The sequence below is a fragment of the Ictidomys tridecemlineatus genome, chromosome 7 (assembly GCF_052094955.1).
Source record: "Ictidomys tridecemlineatus isolate mIctTri1 chromosome 7, mIctTri1.hap1, whole genome shotgun sequence".
Lineage (NCBI taxonomy): Eukaryota > Metazoa > Chordata > Mammalia > Rodentia > Sciuridae > Ictidomys > Ictidomys tridecemlineatus.
This window is the reverse complement of record NC_135483.1, coordinates 113,264,062-113,291,988: the sequence shown is the minus strand read 5'-3', so window position 1 is coordinate 113,291,988 and position 27,927 is coordinate 113,264,062. Positions and strand designations below refer to the sequence as shown.

Genomic DNA, 27,927 nt, shown 5'->3' with positions numbered 1-27,927 from the left:
TAAATTACAAGAGGTAAGATGGTGACACAAAACCAGGGCTAACTGTGCTAAGAGTTTAAAGACATGGACAGGACTCTGATGTATTTAAATTATCTATGTCCTTTTGAATACGATATAGAAATGTAATTTAAAATGAATATCACTAGAAAAAGTAATTCTTATCTTCATGAGCTAAAAACGATGTGCTGTAAGATGTCAATATGTGTAACAATTATTGCTTTGGTTTACAGTACAAGGATGATTGGAACCATAACTCTGTACGCATAGTGCTCTATCACTGTCTGTGAGTGTTCCCTTTGTGACTTTTGATTTATATCAGGCAAGTTTACCAACAATACTCAAAAGTTTCCTGCTGCTCTCTACTATGTAAAATATATGCTATCTATAGTTAAACAGAGCTGCTCAGACAATCGATGAAGATGTCATATTAAAATTTCCTATATGTGATGAGATAATGAATTCAAAATGATAAATTTTAGTTTACTTCAGAATCTATGAGTAGTTGAAATGTTGAAAGAAGTGTTACTATAATATATGAGTTAATAATTGCACATTTTAGAAATAGAGACAATAGTTAGCACATTGTTTTACTTTAATTTTTGTGTTACTGAGAAAAGAAATGTAAAAAAAATCAATATAGAAAAAAAGAGAATAGCAATCACAGTTTATCATTTTTTTTAATAAGTGAAAAATATTTGATACCAGAGGGAAGAAGAGTGGGAGAAGAAATGTGTAATTGCAGTTCTATGGGAATGGTACATAGGCCTGGTCTCCTCCAACAAGGGAGAGGGCTACACAGGGGGCCCAGCTTTAACCAGGGGCTGCACAGCACATGGATACTATAGGTGGATATTCTGTAAAGAAGACTGAGGGTCCTGGAAGTTGAGACAGTTGAGCATTCAGGAAATACTGAAAAAGATGGAATCAATGGGTTCCTAAGCCACCATCTATATTCTCTCATGGGATTCCTTGTTGTTTATTAGCCCTAGGGACAGTAACGATATAGGTAAGAATGACTGCATTTCAGCTCAAAGAACAAAACATGATCTAATTATGAGAAAAATATGGCAAACACCAAATTGAGATGTTCTTAAAAATAACTCATATCTACCCTTTAGAAATGTTAACATCAAGTACCACAAAGAAAGCCTGATATACACTCCAGAACAAAGGAGTCTAGAGAGAAAAGACTATTAAATGTAATGTCTGATGCTGGGTTACATTGTGAACAACAAATTACTATAAAGACATTATTGGTCAATAGGCAAAACTTAAATTAGGACTGTATTATCTATGCACATGTGTATGTGTATAATATATGTATATATATATACATGTGTATACACATATACATGTATATATTATACATATAATTAACTATATAGTGTATAATTAACTATATGAATAGTTAATTATAATAGATGTACTATAGTTATCCAAGAGAATGCCCTTGTCCTTAGGGAGGCATGCTGAAATATTTAGCTTTAAAGCAACATGATGTTTACAGTTTACTATTAGATAGTATAGAGAGTACATAGAATAGGTGATGGGACAAAGTATGAACTGGTGGGTAAACATGAAAACTACAGACATTTACTTTAGTATTCTTACAACTTTTCTGAAAGTTTGAAATTCTTACAAAATAAATGAGTAAAAAGTGGTCTGACATTCATGTTATGGCTCTAGTAATGGCTAATCATATGGATTTTGTGTCTCTTTAATCTGCAAAATAAAAATAATCTGCTACATTTGCTTTTCAGTCATTTGGCTAAGATCAAGTGTAGTATTTGTTCTTATGAGATAAGATAAATGTACTGGGTGCCATAGGAAATTATAATAATCAACAGGGTAATGAGATTAATAAAACACTATTTGCTTTTTTCTAAGATTTGGCCAAGTATTTTATAGGTAAGTGAGGAATAATTTTTCAATTCATTACACTCTATCTTCTCTTGTATTTGCCAGTTGTAATACAGTTATGCTTCTTAAAAATAAAAATTTAAAGCAAGATTGAGCACAGATGAAAACAAAGAAACATGGACATCATGTGCCTATAGTTCTACAGTTTCCTGTGGTAATTTTATGGCTATGATGGTATTATCCTTGAGAACCCTCCTATTTCTTGCATTTCATCTAAAAGTGAACAGAGTTCATCATAGTCTGGATTCTGAAGCCCAGGAAGGTTCAATTTAGTCCAAATAACAACTTTAACTCTTCTCTGGGCACTGGTATTCTCCTATGTACTGGGAGTAAAATATAAACACTTTATTTTTCTAACTCAGTGACATCTCACCTATGCTTGCACTAAAACAGTAAAATTTGGTCAATTACATATATATATATATATATATATATATATATATATATATATGTAATTTTTCATATTTGGCTAAAACTTACCCAGAGTTACTATTACAAGTTTTATTATGACCTAGAACACATATGAGAATCACTTGCATCATTCCTAAATGATCACTGAAAAATTTGTAGGAAGAAGAATTTACCGTTCATCATGAAGTAGTCCACTTTCCTTTGATAACTATACTTCTCAAAAAAAGTACTAAAAGTTACTAGTCCTTGAATAAACAATAAATTCACTGATATCTTCTTAACAAATGTTCCTTTTTACTTTGTAAAATGATTGACCTAACTAGGTGGTTTAATCCTTCATCCTAAAATTTTTCTCTTTTGGACCTTTATGAAAGTCTATTTTCTCGAACCTCTGATCTCCTCTAACCTCTGATCTCCTTTGATCCTATTTCTCTAATAGCAGGCCTCCAGGTTTCTTGTCTTGGCACTTTTCCCTTTGTTTCTTTTGGGATCATATCCAGTAAAGTCATTCCAAAATGACTTCAAAAAAGTCTTTATCTCCAGATTCATTTTTTCCTCTTAAACACTACATAGACAGTTGCTATTGCCTGCCATATATCACCCTCTATACATAGTCTGCGTATATCACACAATCCATCGTGTGCCAGAGCTCCTGTGCCTGTCAAACTACATACATACCAGCTTCTCTTCACCTTTGTGAAATAGACTGACAAGAAAAGAGAATTACAGAAAGGGAGGCATTGTATCCTGAGGCAAGAAAGTGAGTTTCATGTAGCAGAAATAGTGGGCACTATCTAACATATGAGAGAAATACTCTTTACAGAAACCTGGGCATGGGTATGAACAGATTGCTTTATAGGTAAAGAAAGTAGAGATGTAGAATGGAAGGAAAGAAAGAGAGAGAAAGACAGACAGACACACACACACACAGAGGGAGAGAAACAGAGACAGAGACAACTCCAAGCAATCTTAAACTTTTACTTTGACAATAAACCAGGCAGGTATCATATTTATTTTTATTTACTCTTCACTACAATAGAAAGCTCTTTACGTGAAAGAACTGTCACTTGAAAAATCATGTTGAATCTATTGTGATAAATGTGTCTCTCAAGAACATTTGGGGGAAATGCATACTCATAACAAAGCCTGGCCTACAGTATCACAGAGCAGTATGCATTAATGTTTAAAAATTAGTCAAAGTCTCCAAAAACAGAAAGAGCTAAATCAAAATTAAAGTATAAAACATGATTTTTAGCTGGACAGGTGACCCATACTGTTATTTCAAGAATGTTGAGTAAAGTAACTAAAAACTAATTCTTCAAACTTGTAACATCTAATATTCTGTACTCTAGGTAATCTTACTTTTGCTGCATCATTATATATGGGATTATTCTTGAGATTGTATTGAAGTCAAAACAAGATGGTCTTTGATTTACAAATGCAATTTAGTCTTCTGAGGAGTAACCTTGTTAAATATTGTCAGATTAATTGAAATTGATTTGTATTTACTAAACATAGTGAATACTAACATAATATTAGACCCTAAAGTATTTGGGGGTACATTTAAGCCTTTCACAGAAACTGTTAGCTCTGCATGGAGGGATTCATTATCTCAGAGGTCAGCATTCCTTTTTCAGCATTTTCTTCAAAATATATTATGAGAAATTGAGGAGAAATGAACTTAATTTCCTTTATGAGATTTTGTGATTTGGGAATATTTGAGAGAATTTAGGATAGGTTTGAGGGAGGGTGATATTTATGTTTAATTTCCAATGCTACAAACAGCACATTTGCTTTTCCATCTGCTTAATTCCATTCCAGGTTTGCTATTCTCTACTACTCATAGCATCATTGAGCTCCACATAATAGCTTTTATAGGAGACAAACATTACCAGGCAATTTGAAAAGCAGGTTGAAGATAAAGCCTGATTGCTCACGTGCCCTGGCCTGGTGACTTGGCTCACTTCTGAAGCTCACACCGAATGTGGTGAATGTGCCTCAGCTCTGTGAGGCTTAAAGAAACATTTCTCCTAATACAAAAATAAACCCACCACAGTCATTCATTCTGAGGAAATTTTACAGTTGTTGGTTAACCTGCTCCCTTATGCCCTGCAATATTCATTAGCAGATTTCTCTGTTTATGAGTGATATTATATGGAAATGGTTATGGGAAGCTAACAGATGTAACCACTGAAATAAATTAGAAAGAAAAGTTCTGTTTTTTACAGATGGCTCCATCAAATATGCTTTTTTCTCTCCTCCACTTTAACATTTAGTTTTCTTTCAACAGAAAACTTTTCTTTACGGACTACGGGAATGTCGCCAAAGTGGAGCGATGTGACATGGATGGGATGAACAGAACCAGGATAATTGATTCAAAGACAGAGCAGCCAGCTGCACTGGCACTAGACCTAGTCAACAAATTGGTTTACTGGGTAGATCTGTACTTGGACTATGTGGGAGTAGTGGACTATCAAGGAAAAAATAGACATACCATTGTTCAAGGGAGACAAGTAAGTACCAGGCTTCTACAAAACACAGTTAAGGTTATGAAATGAATGACATAATACTATAAAAAGGCATGAAGTGTCCAAGGTTGAAATTTATTATGAAGTCAAAGTATAAAGGGGGGGTGGTCATAAAATAGTGGTGTATTTCCTGAATGGGAGAGTGTTCTTTTCACAGTGCTATTGTGATATTTCCATGATACTGAAGTTGCTACTTACTCCTTGTCCCTTGAACTAAAAACAAACAAAACAACAAATAACAGAGATAAAAATGCTGTACTAGTGAGAAAGAAAAGTAATGGAACAGGACAGATATTATGACCTACTTACTAAAAACTAATTTAAGTAGTTTAAGGAACTGAACTATCTTCTGTCCCATGTGGCATTGAAGATATTTTAACAAAAGCAAATGCCTACTCACCAGAAAGCACTTATTATTTTAATAGGTTTGATTAATTTTTGCCTTCTGACTCATTCAATACCTAATTAAATGATGTTTCTGTGAAAGTTTCTGAGATCAATATTTTTTTCACATCTATTAGTTTCTCTTGCTGAATCCTAAGATTTTGTAAATAACACTCAGTGAACACCTATAGGAAATCTACAAGTAGAAGTAGGCCTTATTCACTAGGAAACTTTTTTTCAAATTTGGTTGCATTCCAATGAGTGCACAAATTTCATATGAGATCCTTAGATTTTGGAGCTGATACTTGTGAATTCCATTATTTTCTTTTGCAATGCAAGAGAGTTCTATTGCTAAATATCTCTTTACTTTCTAAACAAGATGAGATCCCTTGTTTCCTTGACAGGTTAAAAATGCATTAATCTGAATGGTTACAAATAATAAAATGTTAATTGTTAATAAAATATTAAAAGCAAGTCTGGTTATTTCTCTCTCACCTTCAACCATCTTAAAAAGCTTGAATTATATTTGGAGGTAGTGACCTTTACTATGTCCTTTAGAGGAACTCATCATTAAGATGACTATGATAGACCTGTTTAAAATGTATTTGCCATTAAAAAAAATTAAACCTTAAACGAAAAATAAGTATTACAAATGACTTTCCACATGATTGCTTTAATTTGTTTAATGTCTGATGTTTTTAATTATCCTTTATTTCCCCATTTTATTACTTGTGTTTTTCTGGTTCCCTAAACATATGCTAAGTCTGCCACTAAGTAATTCAGTAAGGATATATTTTGTGAAGTATTTGAACTATCTATTGGTGAAGTTTATCTACCAACTCATTCTCCTCCCACTACTACAGGGATATTTAGCAGAGTAGAAAGCATGTGCTTATTTATGGGAGACATCCTTCTGAAGGAAGGTGTGGATATGGAGTTTTTATTATGTGGACATATTTTCCACCTTGACCAATGGTCTACTGAGTAGCTATGCTTTCTGCCTAGGATACCAATTGTCAGTTTTGCAGAGATCACTGTGAGTATATCCCAAGGAAACTCCTAGGATGATAGCCTCATACTTCGAGCTAACATGCATGAGATTAATGACAAAGCCACCAGTTCAGCTGGCCTTCAATTATTACAAAAAATGTCTTACCCAAGTCAGATCAGATCATAGGTATACCTGGTGGTCAGCTATGTGGAAAGTGACATTAGAAACATTCATTTCCAAAAAAAAAAGAAAGAAAGAAAAGAAACACTAAATAGTGTTTGAAATGAATTGTATGCAACCAATTATATGCAACCAGAATTGTATGCAACCAATTCTGATAACTTCAACATCTTAAGGATAAACAGATTTAATGGCACTGATATTCATTCATTCATTAAAACAGAAAGTGCTCGAGGAATCCGAATCTATCAAAACTGACAATTGATATCCTAGGCAGAAACACACACACACAGGTACTGTGGAGTAAAATATGCATGTAAAATGATTATTTGCTTTTAGCATGGAACAATTCTCCATGTTAATTCTTATATTTCATGTCTAAACTAAACATGAAGATATAAAATATGACCCTAGAACAACATGTAATACAGTCTTTCTTTAGTTTCACCTCATATGAAAGCACCAGAAATAGAGATAATGAGCCATGTATGAAAGAAAGATAACACATCAAATGTTTTACTTACACTATAGAATTGGCAAGATTTCCTGATTAAGATTGAAAATTTTGTAATGTTGTCCTATAAGTATTCTTACAATGAACCACATGTAATTTCTCATATGCTCTTAACTACAAATCTGCTTATATTAAAAAAAAAGTTTCTGTATATTGTCTAAAAATAGTGACAAAAAATTTACATCAGAATCACTACAGAAAATCAGTTTACAACTGCATCAAGCTCGGGACCAGAACCATTTTAAATTAAGTATAATATAAGAATATTAGTAGGCTATGTGCCTACCATGTGCATTTTTAACCAGAAAATAAATGCAAACGTCCTTCCTTCTACATGACTGGACGTTTTCCATGATTTTAAGATGTTCATGCCTCTCATAAATCCTCAAACCTCCACCAAACAATTAGTAATTACTAATTTATTTGTGTGGGTAGAAACAAACAGCATGATTCTCAAAGCAAACAGTTAATTTGCTATTATATATAGGTTTTTAAAATAATTCAATTTATTAATAAAATATTGATGGTTTATTTACAATTATTGCAAATATGTGGTTTCTGAATATATTATTTTCCGTGCTGGAGCAAGAATTAGTCTAAACGTAATTCATTTAAAAAAAAGGATTTTGAACTTACAAAACAAAACTTCAGTGATGCTTTCTCATTAGTCCTTTCACAGGCATGACTATGCTTTTGCAGGAAGTATATATATACATATATATGTATATATATGTATATATATATATACACACACAGATATATATAGTTATAGATACATAGACATATCAGTGTCATAACTTGTTATTAAAAATGCTTGAAAGTGTGGATGGATCTCATTGGCCTCTGAAAAGTCACAATGAAACATGTTTTCTTAATGAAACATGAATAAAGTTCTCTCCCATACATGTGGAATTACTTTATCCACCTTAACATATGTTTTCTTCTCCAGAGGGGAAAAATTAAATTAGTGCATGTTGAATTCTTTGAGAGAAGAAAAATAACAATATTTCGACTCTGATACCATGGACATTTTCTACAATATAAATCACAATCCATTTTTCTTTCAAGTTGAAAGCAGCATAATTAAAAATCATAGTTATTTTTCACTCTCTTTATAGGTCAGACATCTTTATGGAATAACTGTGTTTGAAGACTATTTGTATGCAACCAATTCTGATAACTTCAACATCTTAAGGATAAACAGATTTAATGGCACCGATATTCATTCATTCATTAAAACAGAAAGTGCTCGAGGAATCCGAATCTATCAAAAAAGAACTCAACCAACAGGTAAGTTGCAGGACTTCTTCATAACCTTCATAATGGAGGGGGAAGCGGCAAGTGAATTGGGACATAGTCCTTGTGCCTGTGTGGTGTTAAAGTGGTGAGTCATAAATTCTGTGTTTGACAGCAGAAATGTGCATGTCTGCTTGATAAAATGGAATAGAGCTCCTTTCACAAGTCTAAATGACAAATTGTTCAGATTCTAGTGAATCGCTTCTATAACCATAGAATTGAAATGATGGCTGGATTTAGACTCAGGAAGGAACTTTCAGTTGTGATGTATGTGGAGACAATGCAGATGCTTTCTTTTTCATTTTCTTGTATTATTATGGGGAAATAAATCAGGTGACATCCTTGCAACCTTTTTTCAGTGTTCATCGTAGTCATTGATTGGCTCTCCTGATTTCTCATCCCAGTAGTTCTTTAACATATGTTCATCAAATATATATATATATATATATATATATATATATATATATATATATATTTAATTTTAAGGTTGCAATGATTCTAGTGTTTCTCAAAAACACAAACCCTTTATTTTTAATGTCATGTTAATTGTGCTCTTTAGCAATCCAACTTAGGCTCAGTCACATATAGAATAACAGAACATAAAAAAAAATCACTTCTAATTTCCATCCTCTTTCTGTGCTTCAAATGAAAAATAATCTAGAATTATCTAAATGTTAACATATATACAATTGAGGAAGTGAGTTGAATAACTATGTTTACAGCAGTTGCAATTTTGAATTTTGCGGATAACCTAATAAGAATTCGATATTAGGGTTTATTCATTCATTAGTTACTCATGGATCATCTATTGTGTGATCATCTATTGTGTGATCATCTATTCTGTGTATACTGAGAATACATCAGTGAATAAGACATAGAAAATATTTTTGCCTTCATAAGGTTTGCATCCTATTATAGCAGATATAATAACTAGGTAAATTATATATTATAGTGGGAGTGAGTGCCATAGAGAAAATACAGTAGAAAAGAAAAGTAAAGAATGGTACAGAGGTGGGGATGGAGGAGTTTGCCATTTTATATTGAATAGTCAGAGGAAATCTCTTTGAATGCATGGCATTGAATGAATACTTGAAGTAATAGAAAGAGAGATGCATGAGGATAACTGTAGCCAGAGCACTTTAGAGAGAGATGGACAAGCACAAATTCCAGAACTGAGCATGTCTCCATAGTTGAAGGAACAGCAGGGAGACCTATGTGGCTGACGCAGAATGAATGAGGGAAAGAGAAGTAGAAAATGAAGTCACAGAAATGGATGACAATAACAAGTAAGACCCTGTAGCCCAGTGTAAAAACTTTGGCTTATACAGAAAGCATTGCTCTCTGACATTTTGGAAGAATCACAGTATTTACTGTATTGACAAAAGGCTATGGGAAGAGCTCGGTGGAAATTTAGAGAGTACTAGGGATTGTATGAAGAGAGTATAGTTGTACAGTAGTAAGAAGTAGTGAAATTAAGGAGGCAGAGACAATAGAATTTCCTGGTAGATTGGATGGAGGATATAAATCAAAAACAATTCAAAAATGATGACAATGGCTTGGCCAGAACAAGTGGAACTGAATTATTTTTGAGATTGGAGGAACTAAGTATGGATCAAACTTGAGGCAAAGATTAAGTTCAGTTTTCAAGGGTTATTTCAGGTGTCTATTACAAATCCAAGTGGAGATATCAAAGAGGTATTTGAATATACAAGACCATATTTTCAGTTTCAGTGATTAAGTCTAGGGTGGATACATACATTTACAAGCCACTGGCATATAGTTGATTTTTAAAATCATGGCAATGGGTGAACACCAAGGAAGCAAATATAGATGAAGAAGAAAATAGTTCCAAATAGTGGACACTGGGGTGCTTCAACAATAAGTCAAGAAGAATAGGAGAACCAAAAGAGGAGACGGAGAAGAAGTTTGTCAAGTTCAATTGACCTTTAGTGTTGGCAACACAAATCTTATGGGAATCTAAACAGAGCAGTTTTGATGGTGAAGTGAATATTTCATTAAAATTGAAAGAGACAGGAAGGAAAGGAGTTGTAGAAAATGATCATAAGTAATTTTGAGATGTATGGCTGAAGCAGGGAAATGTAGAATTAGTTGGAGAATTTCCTATGGTAATTTCAATTAAAGAAAGACTTTTTTTCTTTTCTTCTTCTTCTTCTTTTTTTCTTTTAATAACAATGTACTTTCCTTTTCATGGGCACGATCCAATGGAGAAAGAAAAAAGTGATGATTAAAGTGAGAACAGAATTGTTGATTATATGAGAGGAGATGTTAGGCTGGAAAAGTAAATGCAATACTCTTGGCAGAGAAAAGTAGTTCAAATTGCATTTCACTCATTTCTTTTCAGTTAGAGAATGAAAGATTTTTTTTAAAGGACAGTATTATAAATCATAGTGGGTTTTTTTAAAAAAAATTATTCTAATTTGTTATATATGACAGCAGAATGCATTACAATTCATATGACACATGTAGAGCACAGTTTTTCATATCTCTGGTTGTACACATAGGAAAGTCATACCATTTTTGTCTTCATACATGTACTTAGGGTAATGATATCCATTTCATTCCACCATAATTTTTACCCCTTCCCTTCTCCCTTCCCCTCCCTCCCCTTTGATCTATCTAGAGTTTGTCTAATCTTCCCAGGCTCCCCCTCCCAACCCTACTATGAATCAGCCTCCTTATACCAGAGAAAACATTAAACATTTTGTTTTTTGGGACTAACTAACTTCACTATATTCTCCAACTCCATCCCTGCAAAGCATGATTTTATTCTCTTTTATTCCTGAGTAATATTTCATTGTATATATACACCACATTTTCTTTAGTCATTCATCTACTGAAGAGCATCTAGGTTGCTTCCTCAGTTTAGCTACTGTGAATTGTGCTGCTGTAAACATTGATGTGGCTTTGTCCCTGTAGTATGCTGTTTTTAAGTCCTTTGGATATAGACCAAGAAGAGGGATAGCTAGGTTAATGGGTGGTTTCATTCCCAGTTTTCCAAGGAATCTCCATACTGCTTTCCATATTGGCTACACCAATTTGCAATCCCTGAATCCAAAACCAGGTAAAGACATATCAAGGAAAGAAAACTTCAGACCAATATCTCTAATGAACATAGACACAAAAGTTCTCAATAAAATTCTGACAAATTGAATACAAAACATATCAGAAAAATAGCACACCACTATCAAGTGGGGTTCATCCCAGGGATGCCCAGTTGATTAAACATACAGAAATCAATAAATGTAATTTATCTGATCAATAGACTTAAAGATAAAGAACCATATCATCTCAATAGATGCAGAAAAAGCAGTTGACAAAATACAGCACCTTTCATGTTCAATACACTAGAAAAACTAGGAATATTAGGAACATATCTCAACATTGTAAAAGCTATCTATGCTAATCCCCAGGAAAACATCATGCTAAATGGATAAAAATTGAAAGCATAGTGGTTGTATTATTAAATGAAAATTGCTAGAGGAAAGGGACTAGGGGGAGGGCGGAAGCTTGGGAAAGGAAAGTGCTGGAAAGTGATATTGTCTAACTTATATTGCTATATTCTGTGCATGAATGAATGTATAACAGCAAATCCTTCCATTATGGACAACTATAATGCACCAGTAAAAATATGGGGGGAAAAAGAAAGCTATTGTGATAGTTATCACAATCTCAACTCTGTTGATCTAAAATAAATATGATCACAATGACACTTAAAATCCTGTTGAAATTATTCCTGCTTGTCCTTTTCTCTTTGGCCCATCTTTCTTTCTCTGACCCTGTCCATATGCTGCTACCTTTCCATTTTTTCTTCCCTCATGGGGCATTTTTCTACTCCTCAATTTCCTTCTGAAAACTTAGTGCCCAATATTGACAATTATACTTACACACACACATACACACACACACACACACACACACACACACACTCACTCCATTTTGTACTAAGGTTTTCAAAATACCAATAGACTCACAATTAAAAAAGAAAAAAATGGCCTAATCACTTCTCAACAGAGTACACAGGATGAATGAATCACATTTATTCTAGTTCATTTCTTCTGCTCACATCATGGATTGTTGCAGAGGAATTCCTTTCTTTGTTTCATTACTGAGGCTGGGAGTATTTTTGTGTTATTATTAATATTAGTTTTTATTTAGTGGTTGGCCTTTAAATGAGTACAATTAGCAGGTAATAAAGACATGTTGGCTTTATTTTGCTTACATGTGAACAACTTAAATTGATACAAACACATATTTTTTTTTCTCAGAATTGCTTTAGAAAACATAGCCTCAGGAGAATTTTGGACATTTCCTTTCTCTTCTTCCATGAGATTTCAATGTTTTCCATTTGATTACAGTACTAAAGAGTTGGATATATGGAATTTTGTTAATATTCCCTGTTCTTGCACTGTTCAAGTTGTGACATACTGATGTTCATAATTATCTTGTCTTTGGAGAATTTCCCGTGTGTGTTTTTTTTTCTATTTGTTGTAGTCAGAAGCCATGCATGTGAAGTGGATCCATATGGAATGCCAGGGGGATGCTCACACATCTGTCTGCTCCACAGCAGTTACAAAACACGGACCTGTCGCTGCAGGACTGGCTTCAACTTGGGGAGTGATGGCAGGTCATGCAAAAGTATGTTTTAAAAATCAAACATTTTGCCAGCAGCTACCACTTCAGAATAGAGGTTTTTTTTTTTTTCACTATTAATTAGCAGCATTCATATCATGAATAACATGAGTTTTAATCAGGTGAAATTTTCCTGCAAAGACATGCTAACAATTTTTTCTCACCATAAGTAGTTTTGTGACTATGTGAATTGAAATTTAATCTGACTGTAGAATCACTAAACTTAGTGGCCTTAGGGAATTGTTCTTTAAGGAAGAATTTTAGAAAGATTTTTTTTTTATTCCCTAATGAATGTTTTTGGGTCAATGGGCTATACTCATTCATTGACCAGAATTTCTCTTATCAAAACTAAGATAATGCTCTAACAGTAGATGTATTGTTTGGTCCAACAGATATCAACATGTAACAAAGCTTTATCTCACAGGGGAGTGGAATTTACTTCAAAGTTTAACTTCACATAACTAAAACAGTACTAATTAAGTATTAATACCTTCAAAATTTTTATCAAGTTGGGCACAGTGATGTACACCTGTAATCCTACCTACTTAGAAGGCTAAGGAATGAAGATTTCAAGCTGGAGGCCAACCTGGACAAATTAGTAGGACCTAGGACTAAGTGGTAAATTGCCCCTGTATTCAATCCCCACTCCAAAGAAAAAGAAAGTAAAAAAAAAAATTGTCAAAAATTTTCCCAAGATATATATCGGTTAGTTATATTTTTCTTAAGCTGAATATGGTCATGTGTAAAATCCCAGTGACTCTGGAGACTAAGGCAGGAGGGTCACATGTTTTAGTGCAGCCTCACTAACAGCTTAGTGAGTAATTATTTCCAAAAAAGAACAAACCAACAGATAAAAGGTCTAGGGATATAGCTCACTGGTAAAGCACCCCTGGTTTCAATCCCCAGTTATGAGAAAAAGAATCTTTTTTTCAGATATGAAATATGACAGAGTCATTTAAGTATTTAAATAAAGTAGTCAAGATTTTAAACATGATTTTTTGAAACAATATTTGCACACAAGGTTTTATTTGCAGTCTTAATAATTAGGTATTGTAGAATGACAGACATAGAAATTGTGTCCACGTAAAAACTGCTGGCTTTTAAATGTCCCTAAAATGCCAGTATTTTTTTTTCCAAGTTTTGCTGACTGCTTTTTATACTATCCAGTTCAACTCCTCCTTTGTCAATAGAGAAATATTTTTTTCTGTTTTTTTTTTTTTTTTTTTTTTGGCGAGGGTACCAGGGATTGAACTCAGGGGCACTTGACCACTGAGCCACATCCCCATCCCTATTTTGTATTTTATTTAGAGACAAGGTCTTAGAACCTCATTGTTGCCGAGGCTGGCTCTGAACTCACGATCCTCCTTCCTCCGCCTCCTGAGCCACTGCGTGACAGGCATGTGCCACCACCCACAGAAACATTTTTTCTTTGTTCAGGACTCCCCCTTTCATCATTCTCTTGTCATGTACTGGCAAAAGACAGTGATAAGTTCACTAATTTGTTAGAATTTAATATAACTAGTCAGAATTAAAGATACTACAACTTGTTTTAAATCAATAACTCAAGAAGCTCAAATGTGACAAAAGTATACATGTTTACACTTTTTATTTTTATTTCTAATTTTGTATTAAATACTTAAAATATAAATTCCCTGAGCTGGCTATAATGGCGCATGTCCATCATCCCACTAGCTCAGGAGGTTGAGGTAGGAGGATTGTAAGTTCCAGAATAGCCTCAAGAATATAGTGAGGCTCTAAGCAACTTAGTAAGTCCCTATCTCAAAATAAAAGTCAAAAAATCTGGGAATGTAGCTCAATGGTCAAATGTGCCTTTTTTGAAACCCCAGTAACCCCTGCCCCTTCACCCTCCAAAAAGAAATCTGCTTTCATGTTCCCGAGGCCTGCTAGATAAATAAGGACTCTGGATATGAATCCTTAAGATAAGAGAAACTGAGTATAAATGCATGTGTCTATCATTTTTAAAAGCATGTAGTTGCTGCTTGAAAAATGATGGCACATCATACAAAAGAACAATCACTTACATATATTTGTATACATGTTTGGGGGGGACATAAAATCTGAGTTACATATGATTGGATCATCCTTAATGTAGTTTGTGATTTGTATTATTTTTATAGTAAACAAACAATTCTAGCTATGCTCAACAGAGACAATTTTATTGTAAATAGGTGCTTACATTTGCAAAATCATTGACAATCCTAGAGTGAGAGCATCTAGACTGGGTCTTCCCAAACCAAACTAACCTGACTGAAAGATGAAACATCTGCCACAATCAGTGGTTAGGGCATCAAGAAACCACAAATGGAATTACTAACTTCAAAAACAAGATCATTTTAGGTGAGGTCCAGGATGAGAAGGTTTGTACCACTTCTAATTAGCTCCAGAATTGTGTCACATCTGATAGTCCCTATTACTGGGGGAGGAAGTGATGGTGGTGGTGGAATCCCATCCCACATATGAATGGAATGGGAAAAGACTACAGTAGAAAGTTCAATTTTTGCAGCAGGTGCTGGCCAGGAAAAAAAAATGTAAAAAGAAGACCTTGGTCTCATTTGCATATCATAAACTTGGGCGTGTACATCTGAGTCAGTTATTTAAGTCAAAACCAGAACCCTAGCTATATAAGTGTCTATGAAATGTAGCTTTTAGTTTTCAATTGTGTATAATACAGGAAGTCAGAGAGACCAGAAGAAACTTGAAAGTAGTTTAAAGTGAATAATGCATAGAGGAAAATGGCTACTGATGCTATTTAAAACACACACACACACACACACAGATACAGAACACATCCTAATTTATCATGTACAATGTTTGCCAATTAGCAATTAAAACATCCATTAGAAATAAAATTAAAAACAAATGTTAATAATTATGATTATGGTAAAACAAACATTCTTATGCATCACTAATAAAGTTAGAAATTTGTATTACTATCCAAAGGCATTTGGTAATACATACAATGACCATAAAACTGATGTTATTGTTTGACAAGTTATCCTTCCTTCGATTGAAAAAAAGTTAATTATAAATGCATTTATAATACCAAAAGATCAGAAAGAATTTAAATAGCCAATGATAGGTAAGCAGCTGATCATATTACATTGCCTAACTAGTTTATACTGTCATTGAAAAGAATATTTTTAAAACTTTTAAATGTGTATTTTTAATGTATTTTTATTAAAGATACTGAATTCAGTTTCTAACAAATTTTAATTGTTGTATCACAATTATACATAATTGTGGGATAGATCACCACATATTCAAACATAAATATGACATAATTTGGTCATATTCTTTCATATATCTTTCCCTCCCTTCCTCCCGTGGTTCCCCTCATCTCCTATAATGATTTCCCTGGTTTTGAAGTTTTTTTTTAATGACTTGACCAAATATCATTCAAGTTTTAGGTGCATAAGATCCACATTTTTGAAATAAAATAAAATGTATGTTAATAAAATACTGGCAGGAAATATTAAGAAATGTTAAGAATTTTACGAATGTGTCAATATTTCTTTAAATCATACCCACATTATTTAAAAATAAAATACCTTTGTAATCAAGTAGACATCAAGAATCTGTGAGGGAAACGAAGAGAAGGATGTTAATATATTTCAACCTGCAAATCCAGTGCACAAATTGTATGAAATTATAGGTTGAAAATAAGAACTTCTCTCAGTATTATTATAATGATAAATGCATAAAATCAGTTTGAAATTGACTTGGTAAATTATCTTATATCAAAAAGGAATAATGTAAAGCTGAATGAATCAATGGGAAACAAAATTGATGCTAGGATTAAATAATATCATACAATAAAATTGAACAATTTTGTTGATAGAATTAAATATCCACTAGAAAAAAATAGCTAGATAAAATAATTTTGAATTATCCATAAGAAGGAATACTATACAGCAATAAAAATAAGCTATGACTCCAACCACAATGAATTTATATCAAGAGTATAATAAAATTGATGTATAAAATGCACTCATACCATTCAAACATTCTGCTGCTGGGAAATACCATGAAATTTTCTAAATTTTTTCTTAAACACATATAATAAGCACAATATAATTGAGATATTAAAAGTTTTTGAAATGGAAGAAGGTCAATCTGGAGCACATGTCTATTTTTCAGTGTCCTGATAATACTCTGAACATCAATGTTAGGTATCTAATATTTGTCTCAATTTTGCTGTACATAAAGACATGCTATTTTTTTAATTTAGTTCTCAATTACATTTATTTTGAAGAGAAAAATGTACAAGAAATATTGATATTGTTTGTATTGAGGATATTAGATTTATAAGTACTTATTTTTTCTTTTATTATTTCCCAAATTTCTATAATGCTTGTATTTATTTCACTTGAAATCTCAGTTTTTATGTGGTTATCAAAATATATGTTATATAACTTGATATAATTAATTTCTTTCACTCACATAGAATAAGCCAGATTGGGTACCCTGCTAATAGGAAGAGTGCCTTATATTGCCTTTTAGTCTGAAAGAGTCAATTTGCTCTATAGAAAAAGCTACATTTTTAAATATGTTTTTTTGGGAGAGAGACTTTGTTTTTGTTTTGCTTTTGATAAGGCTTGTGTTGTACATTAGAGTACTTCAGAGCACATCAGCTTTAACGTTCTAATTGAAATGTGAAGAAAAAGTAATGGTGTAACTGGCATTTGATTTCATTTCTTAATAGAATAAGTTGCAATGACTGTAATATATTCACATGCAAGTTAGTGATAGAGTATGATTCTTTGTGTTTGTCTCTGACTGTCTGTAGATGAAAATTCTGAAGTATTGTTTCTTAAATGTTCTGAACTTTTTAGCGTTGTCAACTATAATGAGAGCTATAGTTAGTATCTACAGAGTGCTAGATAGATTGTAATGAATTATAAAATTAAATGTACCAGATGTTTTAATAAATGTCCATTTCACAAGTTACAAGTTAGTCAATGATCTGTCATGTTTTTGCTATACAGACAGTTACAGACAAAAGAATAATTAACTAAATATAACCATTCACTGAAGTGATTTCTGTTTTAATTAAAGTAATGCAATTAGCTGGCCTTCTTGCATCAAGATACATTTGGCATATTTTAGAGTTTAATTTTTAGTATTGAATTTAAAAAATGCTAATTGGGCCAGTTAATTAAACAGGGGCATTATGCAGTGCAAAGAAGATTAGGAAGCATCAGTTGTTTATATTTGTAATCTTTCTTCTGCAGGACCGAAGAATGAGTTGTTCCTCTTTTATGGAAAAGGACGCCCAGGAATTGTTAGAGGAATGGACTTGAATACCAAGATAGCTGATGAATACATGATCCCCATAGAAAATCTGGTAAACCCTCGTGCTGTAGATTTTCATGCAGAAACCAATTACATCTACTTTGCTGACACCACCAGTTTCTTAATTGGCCGGCAGAAGATAGATGGTACAGAGCGAGAAACCATTCTGAAAGATGGTAAGTAACTCTGCGTCACAGTCACATCAAACTGTCCAGAGATAGAGGACTTTAAAGGGATTAAATCCAATGTGTTTCACAGTAACATTATCCAGATCCTGAGCTCAACTTGTTTATTTAAAATATTTGCTAATTTTATTTGCTCAATACTATTATGTCTCCATTCTTTTCACTTACCAATGTGTTAAAGCCTTCATTTTTTAAAAGTTGAACTTATATTTTGTCATACATTTTAAATACTTCCAGAAATAAATTGATATATTTTCCATCTTTTCTGGGAAAATATAGATTTACTATGATGTGTTTATAATGTTATGTAGTAAAATAAAATTTAAGAGAACATTGAAAATATTTGTTTCTTATTAGAATATTGGTCATGTCACTCAGAATGTATTAAAAATGTGGGTCTCCCCATTTTCATCAAATTCTGGCATATTGTTTTATACTTTACAAATGATTGAAATGAAATTTTCCAGTTTTACCCTTGAAATATTAGTGTCTCCAAAGAAAAGTCAGCTTATTGATACCTATTTTTATGAATGCATATATGAAGTTACATACATGTTAACATATATGCATATACTTTATTGAAATTAGTGTATTTTGTAACTTATTTCACAGGAACAAGCAATAAAATATTTAAAAATATAACTGTGGCATAAGTAGAGAAGGTCTTTAGTTATCAAACAAAGTAGATCTTTGATTAGCTAACAGTCATCATTAAGTATGTTACCTAATAAATCTGGACCTTGGTTTCCTCATATATAAGCCCATTTGACTTCTTGAATATTTTAGAAATGTATGATTTAAGGAACATTAATTATATGCTTATTATATGAAGGACGCTGTACTAGCTATCAGAGAATATAAAAGGAGTTTAAGGCAGTGACCAGCACCTTTAAGAAGCCCTTCATCTACCTTAATAAGATCAAAGCTGTTCCAAGAAACACATGATGAGTGGAGACTGTCCACGTCCTGGGAACCCACAGGAAGCCGGAGGTGTCTTAACAGGAGTGTATTCAGGGTGCTCCTAGGCAGGAGGCAGGCTTTGGGAAAGATTTTAAAGGATAAATGTTAAGTTGTAATTGGAGGACATTTCTGTAACCAAAAAATTCTTTGGGGAAGAAACAAACACAAATGTCCTGGAAGTAGGTCACTACTAGAGGTTTCCAATGCAGGTAATAGTGAAAAAAGGAGATTTGGGAAGTAAAAATTTGAAAGATGAAAGGCCTCGAATATGAGGTAAAGGGTATGGATAAAATCTTGGAGCAAGAAACATGGAATACTTTTGTTCTGAAGAATAATGTGAATGAACTGATATTTTTAGAAAGGTCAATCCAATGATGGGGTGCAGAGTTAATCACAAAGAAAGAGAAAAAAAATCAAAGCAGAAATGGATTAAAAATATTTACAGCAAGAATGGCCATGAATGGTAGTCTTTCCTGTCTGCCAGGAGAGAGAATTAAGAAAACTATTTGTGGGGCTGGGGATGTGGCTCAGGTGGTAGCACGCTTGTCTGGCATGCATGCGGCCTGGGTTCGATCCTCTGCACCACATACAAAAAAGATGTTGTGTCTGCCGAGAACAGAAAAATAAATATTAAAAAAAAAATCTGTCTCTCTCTCTCCCTCTCTGCTTTCTTAAAAAAAAAAAAAAAAAAAGAAAAAAGAAAACTATTTGTTCAACTCAGCCATACTTTAAATCAGTCCTTCAATGATGAAAAAGTTAATAGTCTCCATGAGTGGCAAATGAAGTACAAAAATGAAAAATATACCAGTTTTTGTCTTTTTTTAAAATAGCTTACTGATTAAGGCAATGCAAATCCACCATGATTTAACATTCTCAAGGAGTTTCCTAATTGAAGTTAAAAATTTGCTGTAAATTGGATGTGGCAGAGGCAGTCTGCCTTTTTTTCTCGGTAATATGATAACAGATGATAGGGACTTGACAATTCTAGAAGGACAATAGACTTGCACATTTGCCATAAGTAGATACATTTGGATTATTGTAGTTTTACCCTGGATATCTTCAGGAGGGACTAAAGTATAATATAGAAGTTTCTTGGTTTCATTTCAAAAAGTGTCACTTCCTATGCTGTGCCTGAATGTCCCAACTAATGATCCTGACTTTGATAACAGTATCTTATCAGTGACACTGGTGATTCTTTGAATTCTGCCACAGTAATAGAGATGAATTCTAACAGCTGCTCAACTGCCAGGCACATCTTTACTGTGCTGGTTTGACAGTATGAAGGGTATAAAAACATTTTTCAGATTTTCACAGCTGAAATATATGTAACATGTCAATATTCCTTTTTAAAAAGTTTATCTTCTTTCTTTCCATTAAAGAGAATAATAATACATGTTGCAACACAAGACTAACCTGTCAAAACAGAAGTTTATATTGGCAAATGACAATTTGTGATTCTTAAAGAGAGAAAAATTAAATTCTAAGTGTTTTTCTTTATTTGTCTAACATCTACTATCCAATCTGAAGACTGGAAGTCAATGCTTAATTTGACAAGTGATTTTGTAAGCTTGGTAGAAATTCTGAATAGTTTGCATAGTTTAGAGTATAAAGCTATGCATATTTTTCTATTTGTAAATTAAACATAAATATCTTGAACATCTTCTGAATGTACACATATTCTTTCTATAAAAAATATGCAAAATTGCCGAAAATGTTATATCTCCATTCATTCTTTGATTTTTTTTTCTCCTAGAGGTCTATTGAAAAACCTCTACATGTAAAATATCATATTGGCTTTGCAGGCTAAAACAAGAGTAAAATACATGAGAATGACAATAATCAATTTGAAGGAATTTCATGTTTCAATAATTATTGAAAATATTTCTAAAGTGAAAAGCATGTTACTGATTTAATAAAATAGAGTTGTGTAATGACAAAATATTTATCCATGTGTATTTTTCTCCTTCTGAGAATTTTTATCAATTTTTTTGGAAAATCCCTATCATTCTTCTTTTAATTCATTCCTTGATTTACTTGTTTAGTCAGTAAATATTAAATGAAGTCATATTTGGCCATGTGCTCTTGTAGGGGATAGGAATTGTGTATCAGGGGTCAATGCTGTTTCATATCAGCTTGGATCTCAGTAGGAAGCAGGAAACAAACAATAAACACATAAGTGAACAAGGTAATGACAAGTGCTCTACAGAAAATAAAGTAGGATACTGCAGTGGAAAGAAACAGAAGAATCAGCAGGAGGCAGAATTAAAGTGTGTGGGGGGGATTTAAGTTAGCTATTCTTGCCAGATATAATTATTGCTTTCTCTGAAAGAATAAGAGAGATCCTTTTATTAGACTGAATTTATTTTTATATTATCAGGCTTTTTGTCCAAGATTCATTTTTCATTGAAGTATGAATTATATTTTTGCAGCAGAAAGAGGAAAAAACTACAAAAATGAAAATTTACTCTTCAATTTATTGTTTCATGTATTCCATAGAGCAGTACTTGTTTTTAAACTGTAGAAATTAATTCCACTTGGAGATATACAGCTCCAAACTGAAGGCATGTTAAAATGATCCTTCATATGGTTATGTATCTTTAAAGTATTAAAAGTTTCAAAGGATTTTCCTATGTTTGAAAATTATCAATGCCTGCAGCCATAACAGAAAAACTATAGTTGCAATAAATTCTACAATTAAACTGGGAACTTGAGGTCAGTGTTTTATATAACATATAGGCTTTCTTTAGCAATTTTTTCCCCAAAATAGTTATATAGAGATTAAAAAGTGTGGAAAAATGTGAAAAACCTGCTAGTCTTTTTGTTTTGGAAGTGATGAATGAATATCTGATTCTTTTATTTCATGTTATGCTATAATTTAAAAAATGTAAACATAGGACTTATACAGCTCCAATTCTTCCCAACTGTCATTCTTATAATTTCAAATAAAATATGTGCTTAAGAATATAGACATTCACTTTTATTATAATTAATTGCAACTTTTGTGAAACATTGTGTCCCCCAGATATGTTTTTATTATTTTACTATTTTATACCATTTATTTTGTGATGTAACACTCAGTGGAAGGACCAAAGCTGCCTTGGGGCTAGTCTCTGTGAAGGGCATTGAGAGAGATGCAGGCGAGACAGGAAAAAAGGAAGAAAGGTGGAATAAAATTGATCGAACTTTTGTATGTACATCCTTGATGTTGGTGAATCCTAACACCAAGAATATCCAAAGGGCCCATTTCAGTGGTGCACACCTGCAATCCCAGCAGCTTGGGAGGATGAGGCAGGAGGATTGTGAGTTGAAAGACAGCTTCAGCAAAAGTAAATGCCAAGCAACTTGGTGAGACTCTTCTAAATAAAATATAAAATAGAGCCAGGACTGGGGCTCAGTGGTCAAGTGTCCCTGAGTTCAATCCCTGGAACAACAATAACAAAAAAGAATATCCATAGGACATTACTTAAAACAAAACAAACACACTGTAAATAAATTTCAGAAAGATCAGTAGAATAGAGAAAGAATCAGGAGGCATATTAGGAAGGAAGGGAGTGTTAGGGACTGAATTAGAGAAAATTATATTCCATGCTTTTGTGATTATGTCAAAATATATCCTAATCTTATATATAACTAAAAAGAATCAATAGAAATTTTTTTAAAAAAATTAAAATTATATAGTTCATTGCATGTAAAGCATACCTAATTAAAGTTAATTACAAATAAATATTAGAAAATATAAGAAAAATAAGTGGCTGGAATAATAGTTCACCTTTGATCTGTATTTACTGGGTGCTAAAATTATACACTTTATGCCCAATATTCCATTTAATCCAATCAGAAAGTCTCTGGCATCAGTAGTAGTAGTTGCTCCATTATATAGATTGGGCATTGAAACTCAGGGATATAAACAACTTCAGCAGAGATACATACCTAGTCAGTGGATTCAGCTAGTTAAAACTGTGAAGGCTCAGATTTTATTGTACTTGCAATCTAAAAAGTTAATCTCCTACAACCTTTGTGGATGCTGGCAGAACTTCTTCTGAGGCAAAAGTCAATCATTTGTAATATCCAAAGTAATAGCCAGAGTATCATTAATTTTCTGTCAGGGTTCTGAACCCCACAGAGGTTATCACAGAGCATCACAAAAGTGGCATCTTATGTTATCTGCTCCTGAAATAGGACAAAGTGCCACTTAGGTTCTCTACTCCTGAAATAGGATAAAGGTAAGAAAACTATGGAAAATTCTCTCTCAATCAGGCTGAGAAACAAAGCCATGTGATTTGGTAACCTGATTAATTGTGCCCAAAAGATATCCATATCCCAATCTCCAGGACCTGAAGCTATTACCCCATATGGCTTGCAGATATGACTAAAATAGGATATTAAGAAGGGGTTATTATCTTGGGTTGTTTGAATGGGCCCTTAATGAAATCACACAGAAACTTATAGGAAGGGCAAGGGGTAAGTAGCTGTTATGGCTGTAGATACAAGTGCTTGGAGAGATGCAGGGACACAGTCACAAGCCAAGGAATGCAGGCACCTTCTGGAACCTAGAAAAGGCAAAAAGAATGTACCATCTCCCCAGGCCTCCAGAAAGAAACAGTTCTTCCAACGTCTTGATTTGATCAGAATGAGATTCATTCTAGACTCCTGACACTTAAACTGTACAATAATGGATAAGTGTAGTCATAAGCCATCAAGTTTGTGGCAGTTTGTTACAGCAACAACCATAGGAAGCAAGAGCATGTGCTGTTGAGCACGTTGTTGTTCTGAACTTGTGTGTTTCTGGCAGTATGTTCTACTTGATTGAGATATGGAGTAGGTACACATTTATCCACACCTCACAGTCTTCCTTTAAGTTAGTTAATTTAGTTAAGGAGTAATGAATGACTTCAGGCAAGATCAGGGTAAATTCTCTTCTGTGCTATTATGAAGAAAATAGCCCCTTCCATTCATATTCTCCACATGGCATGTTTAAAGACCACCTGTTGATATATTATCATAAGGTAACACCATATTTATGTGATGCTTGTCTAGTATCTGAAGGTCCAAGCCCGATTCCTCAGTTCAGTCCCATTCCCACATCTTTACGATTCACCTATGGAGTTCAGAATCTTGTAGTCTTTACTATTTTGTTTTAAAAAGTGTGGTGTTATACTTAGCTCATGAATTATTATTTGAGGATTCATTATTGTATTACTCAGATTCTCCAATACCAACACACACACACACACACACACACACACACACACCATACAACTTCCATTTTATAATCTGCTTTAAGCAGTTGTTCCAGGTTGCTATAAGCAGCCCTAGGGTCAACACACACCTGCTGTAATCTTTATGTAAAATACATGAGCTTTAAAGTAATATTATAATTTTCTGCACCTAGAAATTAACTTTTGTCCTTGGATTTCAAGAAATTTCATCATTGTTTAACTCTCTAGGAAAAGAATCTCATAAAAGTTGTGTTTCACTGTGGCAGAATAAATGAACTGAGATAACACTAATGAATTATGTCAGAAAGTGTCTGTGAACATTACAGTGATAATGCCTTGCAAAATATTTTAAAATTAAGAAAACCTGTAATCTTTGATTTTAGATAAAAATCAACTTTATTTTTCTACCATATAAGCTTAAAGAGCCTGGGAGATATAGACACTGACCAACCACTAAAGGAATTAATGAATAGATTTGCCAGTCATAGACATCTCCTAATTAAAACTGTTAAAAAGAGTTTTGCAAGAGTTTTCAACTCTTGAGAATCTAATGGATAGTGTCATCGTACTGTGTAGCAAGGGTATAACCTGTTTGCACACACTCTTGTTTACTGTGAATGAGTTGTTTTCCTAGAACTTTCTTGATATTTTAGACCAGAAAATAGTGATACATGTTATTTTTAGAATGTGAAAACACATTTCTCAAGAAGAGGATGAGATATTTCATAAACAATTTAAACCAATATATCTTTTGGCCAGCAAAATACATATTTTTTGAGAAGCTTTGAAATGTGCATCTAAAAGATTGTCATGAAAAGGTGGAATTATCTGTGGAGCTACAGTGCTTTAGTAAACATGGAGAAAGATAGCTTTCCCCTTGTTCACTTCCACTCAATATAAGCATGCCTAACATTCCATAATTATTGACAAACACACATATGTACATATGTGCATTGGCTGAAAAGAAGCATCTATAAAAAATCGATTACCTTATAAATATTTGACTACTGCTAAGGTCGAAAGAGAGAATGTGAAAATGCTTGCTAATCCCAAAGTGTAGAACTATTATTTATAATTTTTACTTTCATAAATATTCTGATCAGTAGTTTTGAGATTTTTAAGAAAGTACTAATTTTCAGCCTTCTCCTTAAAGGAGAAGAAATATATTCAACCTAATTATTTAATTATTCTTAGGATTACACGATTCCTATATAGTATTTCAAAACTCACTTGGGAATTTTTAATTACTCTAGGACTACTATAATAAATTTAATGATTTTTCATTTCTGATTTTAAAAGATTTGGCTGACTTAACTCAGAATATTACAAAGCAGGAAACACATCGTGAGACAAGATTACATCGAAAATACAGACTGATGACATTTCCATAAAGCAGCCATTGGGGAAGGTTTTTAGAGAGAAATAATAGATATTGTTTATTCAGTATGCTGAAAATTTTCAGTCTGACACATCTAAAGTATAACTTTATTTTTGCTTCACATTGACCTTTAATTTTTATTTAATAATCTCATCCATCCCAAATCAAAACCTGGTCAAATCCCAGTCCTTGATTTATAAAGGCTACAGACAGAGATGTCCATCATATCAAGTCAGGAACATAATCTTAATTAAAATGTTCAGTCCACTATGTTTACATATGTATCAAAATCCCAACTTCAGTGCATTAGCAAATATTCTGTTTGTGCTTGTGTTGCTTTCCTGCTAGAAGGAATAGAGAACTTATTTGACTCATCTTTGAATTTCTTTACCCTGAATTTATTTTCCTCACTATTCCTGCCAGCTAGCTAGGTAGATTTGAATGCCCAATCTCTTCTCAGCATTGTGGTAGAAATATAATTAATAGGAATTGATAATGCAATATGAACAGTTTTATATGCACTAATTCCATGGTAAACAGTCCTCTTTAGGACAAATGGATGCTACCTCTGCTTAGTTTTGTGTCTGGCATATTCCAGCCTATCCTTCAGCCTTCAATTGTCTTTGCATGGCTCCCCTCTGAAGATCTCTCTCCACACTCTTTTCCTTTGCCTCAGTGGTAGACTGTGACCTGTTTACTCACTGGAAACTCATGGTATGTACAAGAGAGGTACTTCCTTCACTTGTTACAGTCTTCTGTGAATTTCTCCTTCTAAGTCTTGAGAGTAGATGAGGTCTTGGACAGGAGGTAATCTATTCTACCTGCATGGAAAGCAAATATTCACTTTTGATTATTTGTTGGATCAGTTTCTAATAAAGAATAATTTCTATTCATTCATCTTTTTATTTATTTTTCTAGATACACATGGCAGTACAGTATACTTTGACATTCATATATGTAATAAGTATAACTTGTTACAATTAGGATCCAATTTTTGTGATTATACATAATGTGGGATTACATTGGTCATATATTCATATATGAACATAGGAAAGTTTTGTCCAATTCATTCTACTGTCTTTCCTATTCCTCTCCTCCTTCCCTTTCCTTCATTTACCGTTTTTTTTGAAAATGTATTCCTATATTTATTTATTTCAAAAATGGGAACAAAATAGTTTTAGCCATATGATTTTACAGCTTCACCTTCTTTCCTGCTTTTTTTAAAATTTATTTTTTACATACATGACAATAGTGGAATGCCTTATACTCATTATTACCCATTTACAGCACAATTTTTTGTAACTCTGTATATAAAGTATGTTCACTCCAAAATTATGCCATTATATATGTACTCTTTTTTGCATTATAATTCTTAATACATATATATATATACCACAGTTCTTCTTATCTCTGTTTGTATATAAGGTATGTTGACACCAAATTCAAATCTTCATACATATATTTTGTATAATTATGACCATCACATTCCCCCATCCTTACTAATCCCCTTCCCCCTTCCTTTCCCTCCCACTTCTCTTCCCTATGTAGAAATAATCTTTGTCCCATGCTCTCCCTCCCTATCCCACTTTGAGTCACCCTCCTTATATCAGAGAAAACATTCAGCATTTGTTTTTTGGGGATTGGCTAACTTCACTTAGCATAATCTTCTCTAAAGCCTTCCATTTACCTGCAAATGCCATGATTTTGTTCTTTTTTATTGCCGAGTAATATTCCATTGTATATGAATGCCACATCATTTTTATCCATTCATCCACTGAAGGACATCTAGGTTGGCTCCACAGTTTAGCTATTGTGAATTGTGCTGCTATAAACATTAATGTGGCTGTGTCCCTGTAGTATGCTGTTTTTAGATCCTTTGAGTATAATCTGAGAAGAGGAATAGCTGGGTCAAATGGTGGATCCATTCTCAGATTTCCAAGGAATCTCTATACTGTCTTCCAAATTGGCTGCACCAATTTGCAGTCCCACCAGAAGTGT

General features: G+C 33.1%; 1 protein-coding gene across 5 annotated transcripts in view; it reads left to right on the top strand.

Annotated features, from left to right (window-relative positions):
• Positions 1-27,927, top strand: part of Lrp1b (LDL receptor related protein 1B) — a 1,779,935-nt gene that overhangs the window by 980,998 nt on the left and 771,010 nt on the right. For all 5 annotated transcript variants that reach the window (XM_078017329.1, XM_078017328.1, XM_078017330.1 and 2 more), the window contains exons 8-11: positions 4,622-4,844; positions 8,047-8,218; positions 12,737-12,880; positions 18,127-18,363. In XM_078017329.1, the coding sequence (XP_077873455.1) occupies positions 4,622-4,844; positions 8,047-8,218; positions 12,737-12,880; positions 18,127-18,363 (776 nt within the window). The remainder of the gene's footprint in view (positions 1-4,621; positions 4,845-8,046; positions 8,219-12,736; positions 12,881-18,126; positions 18,364-27,927) is intronic.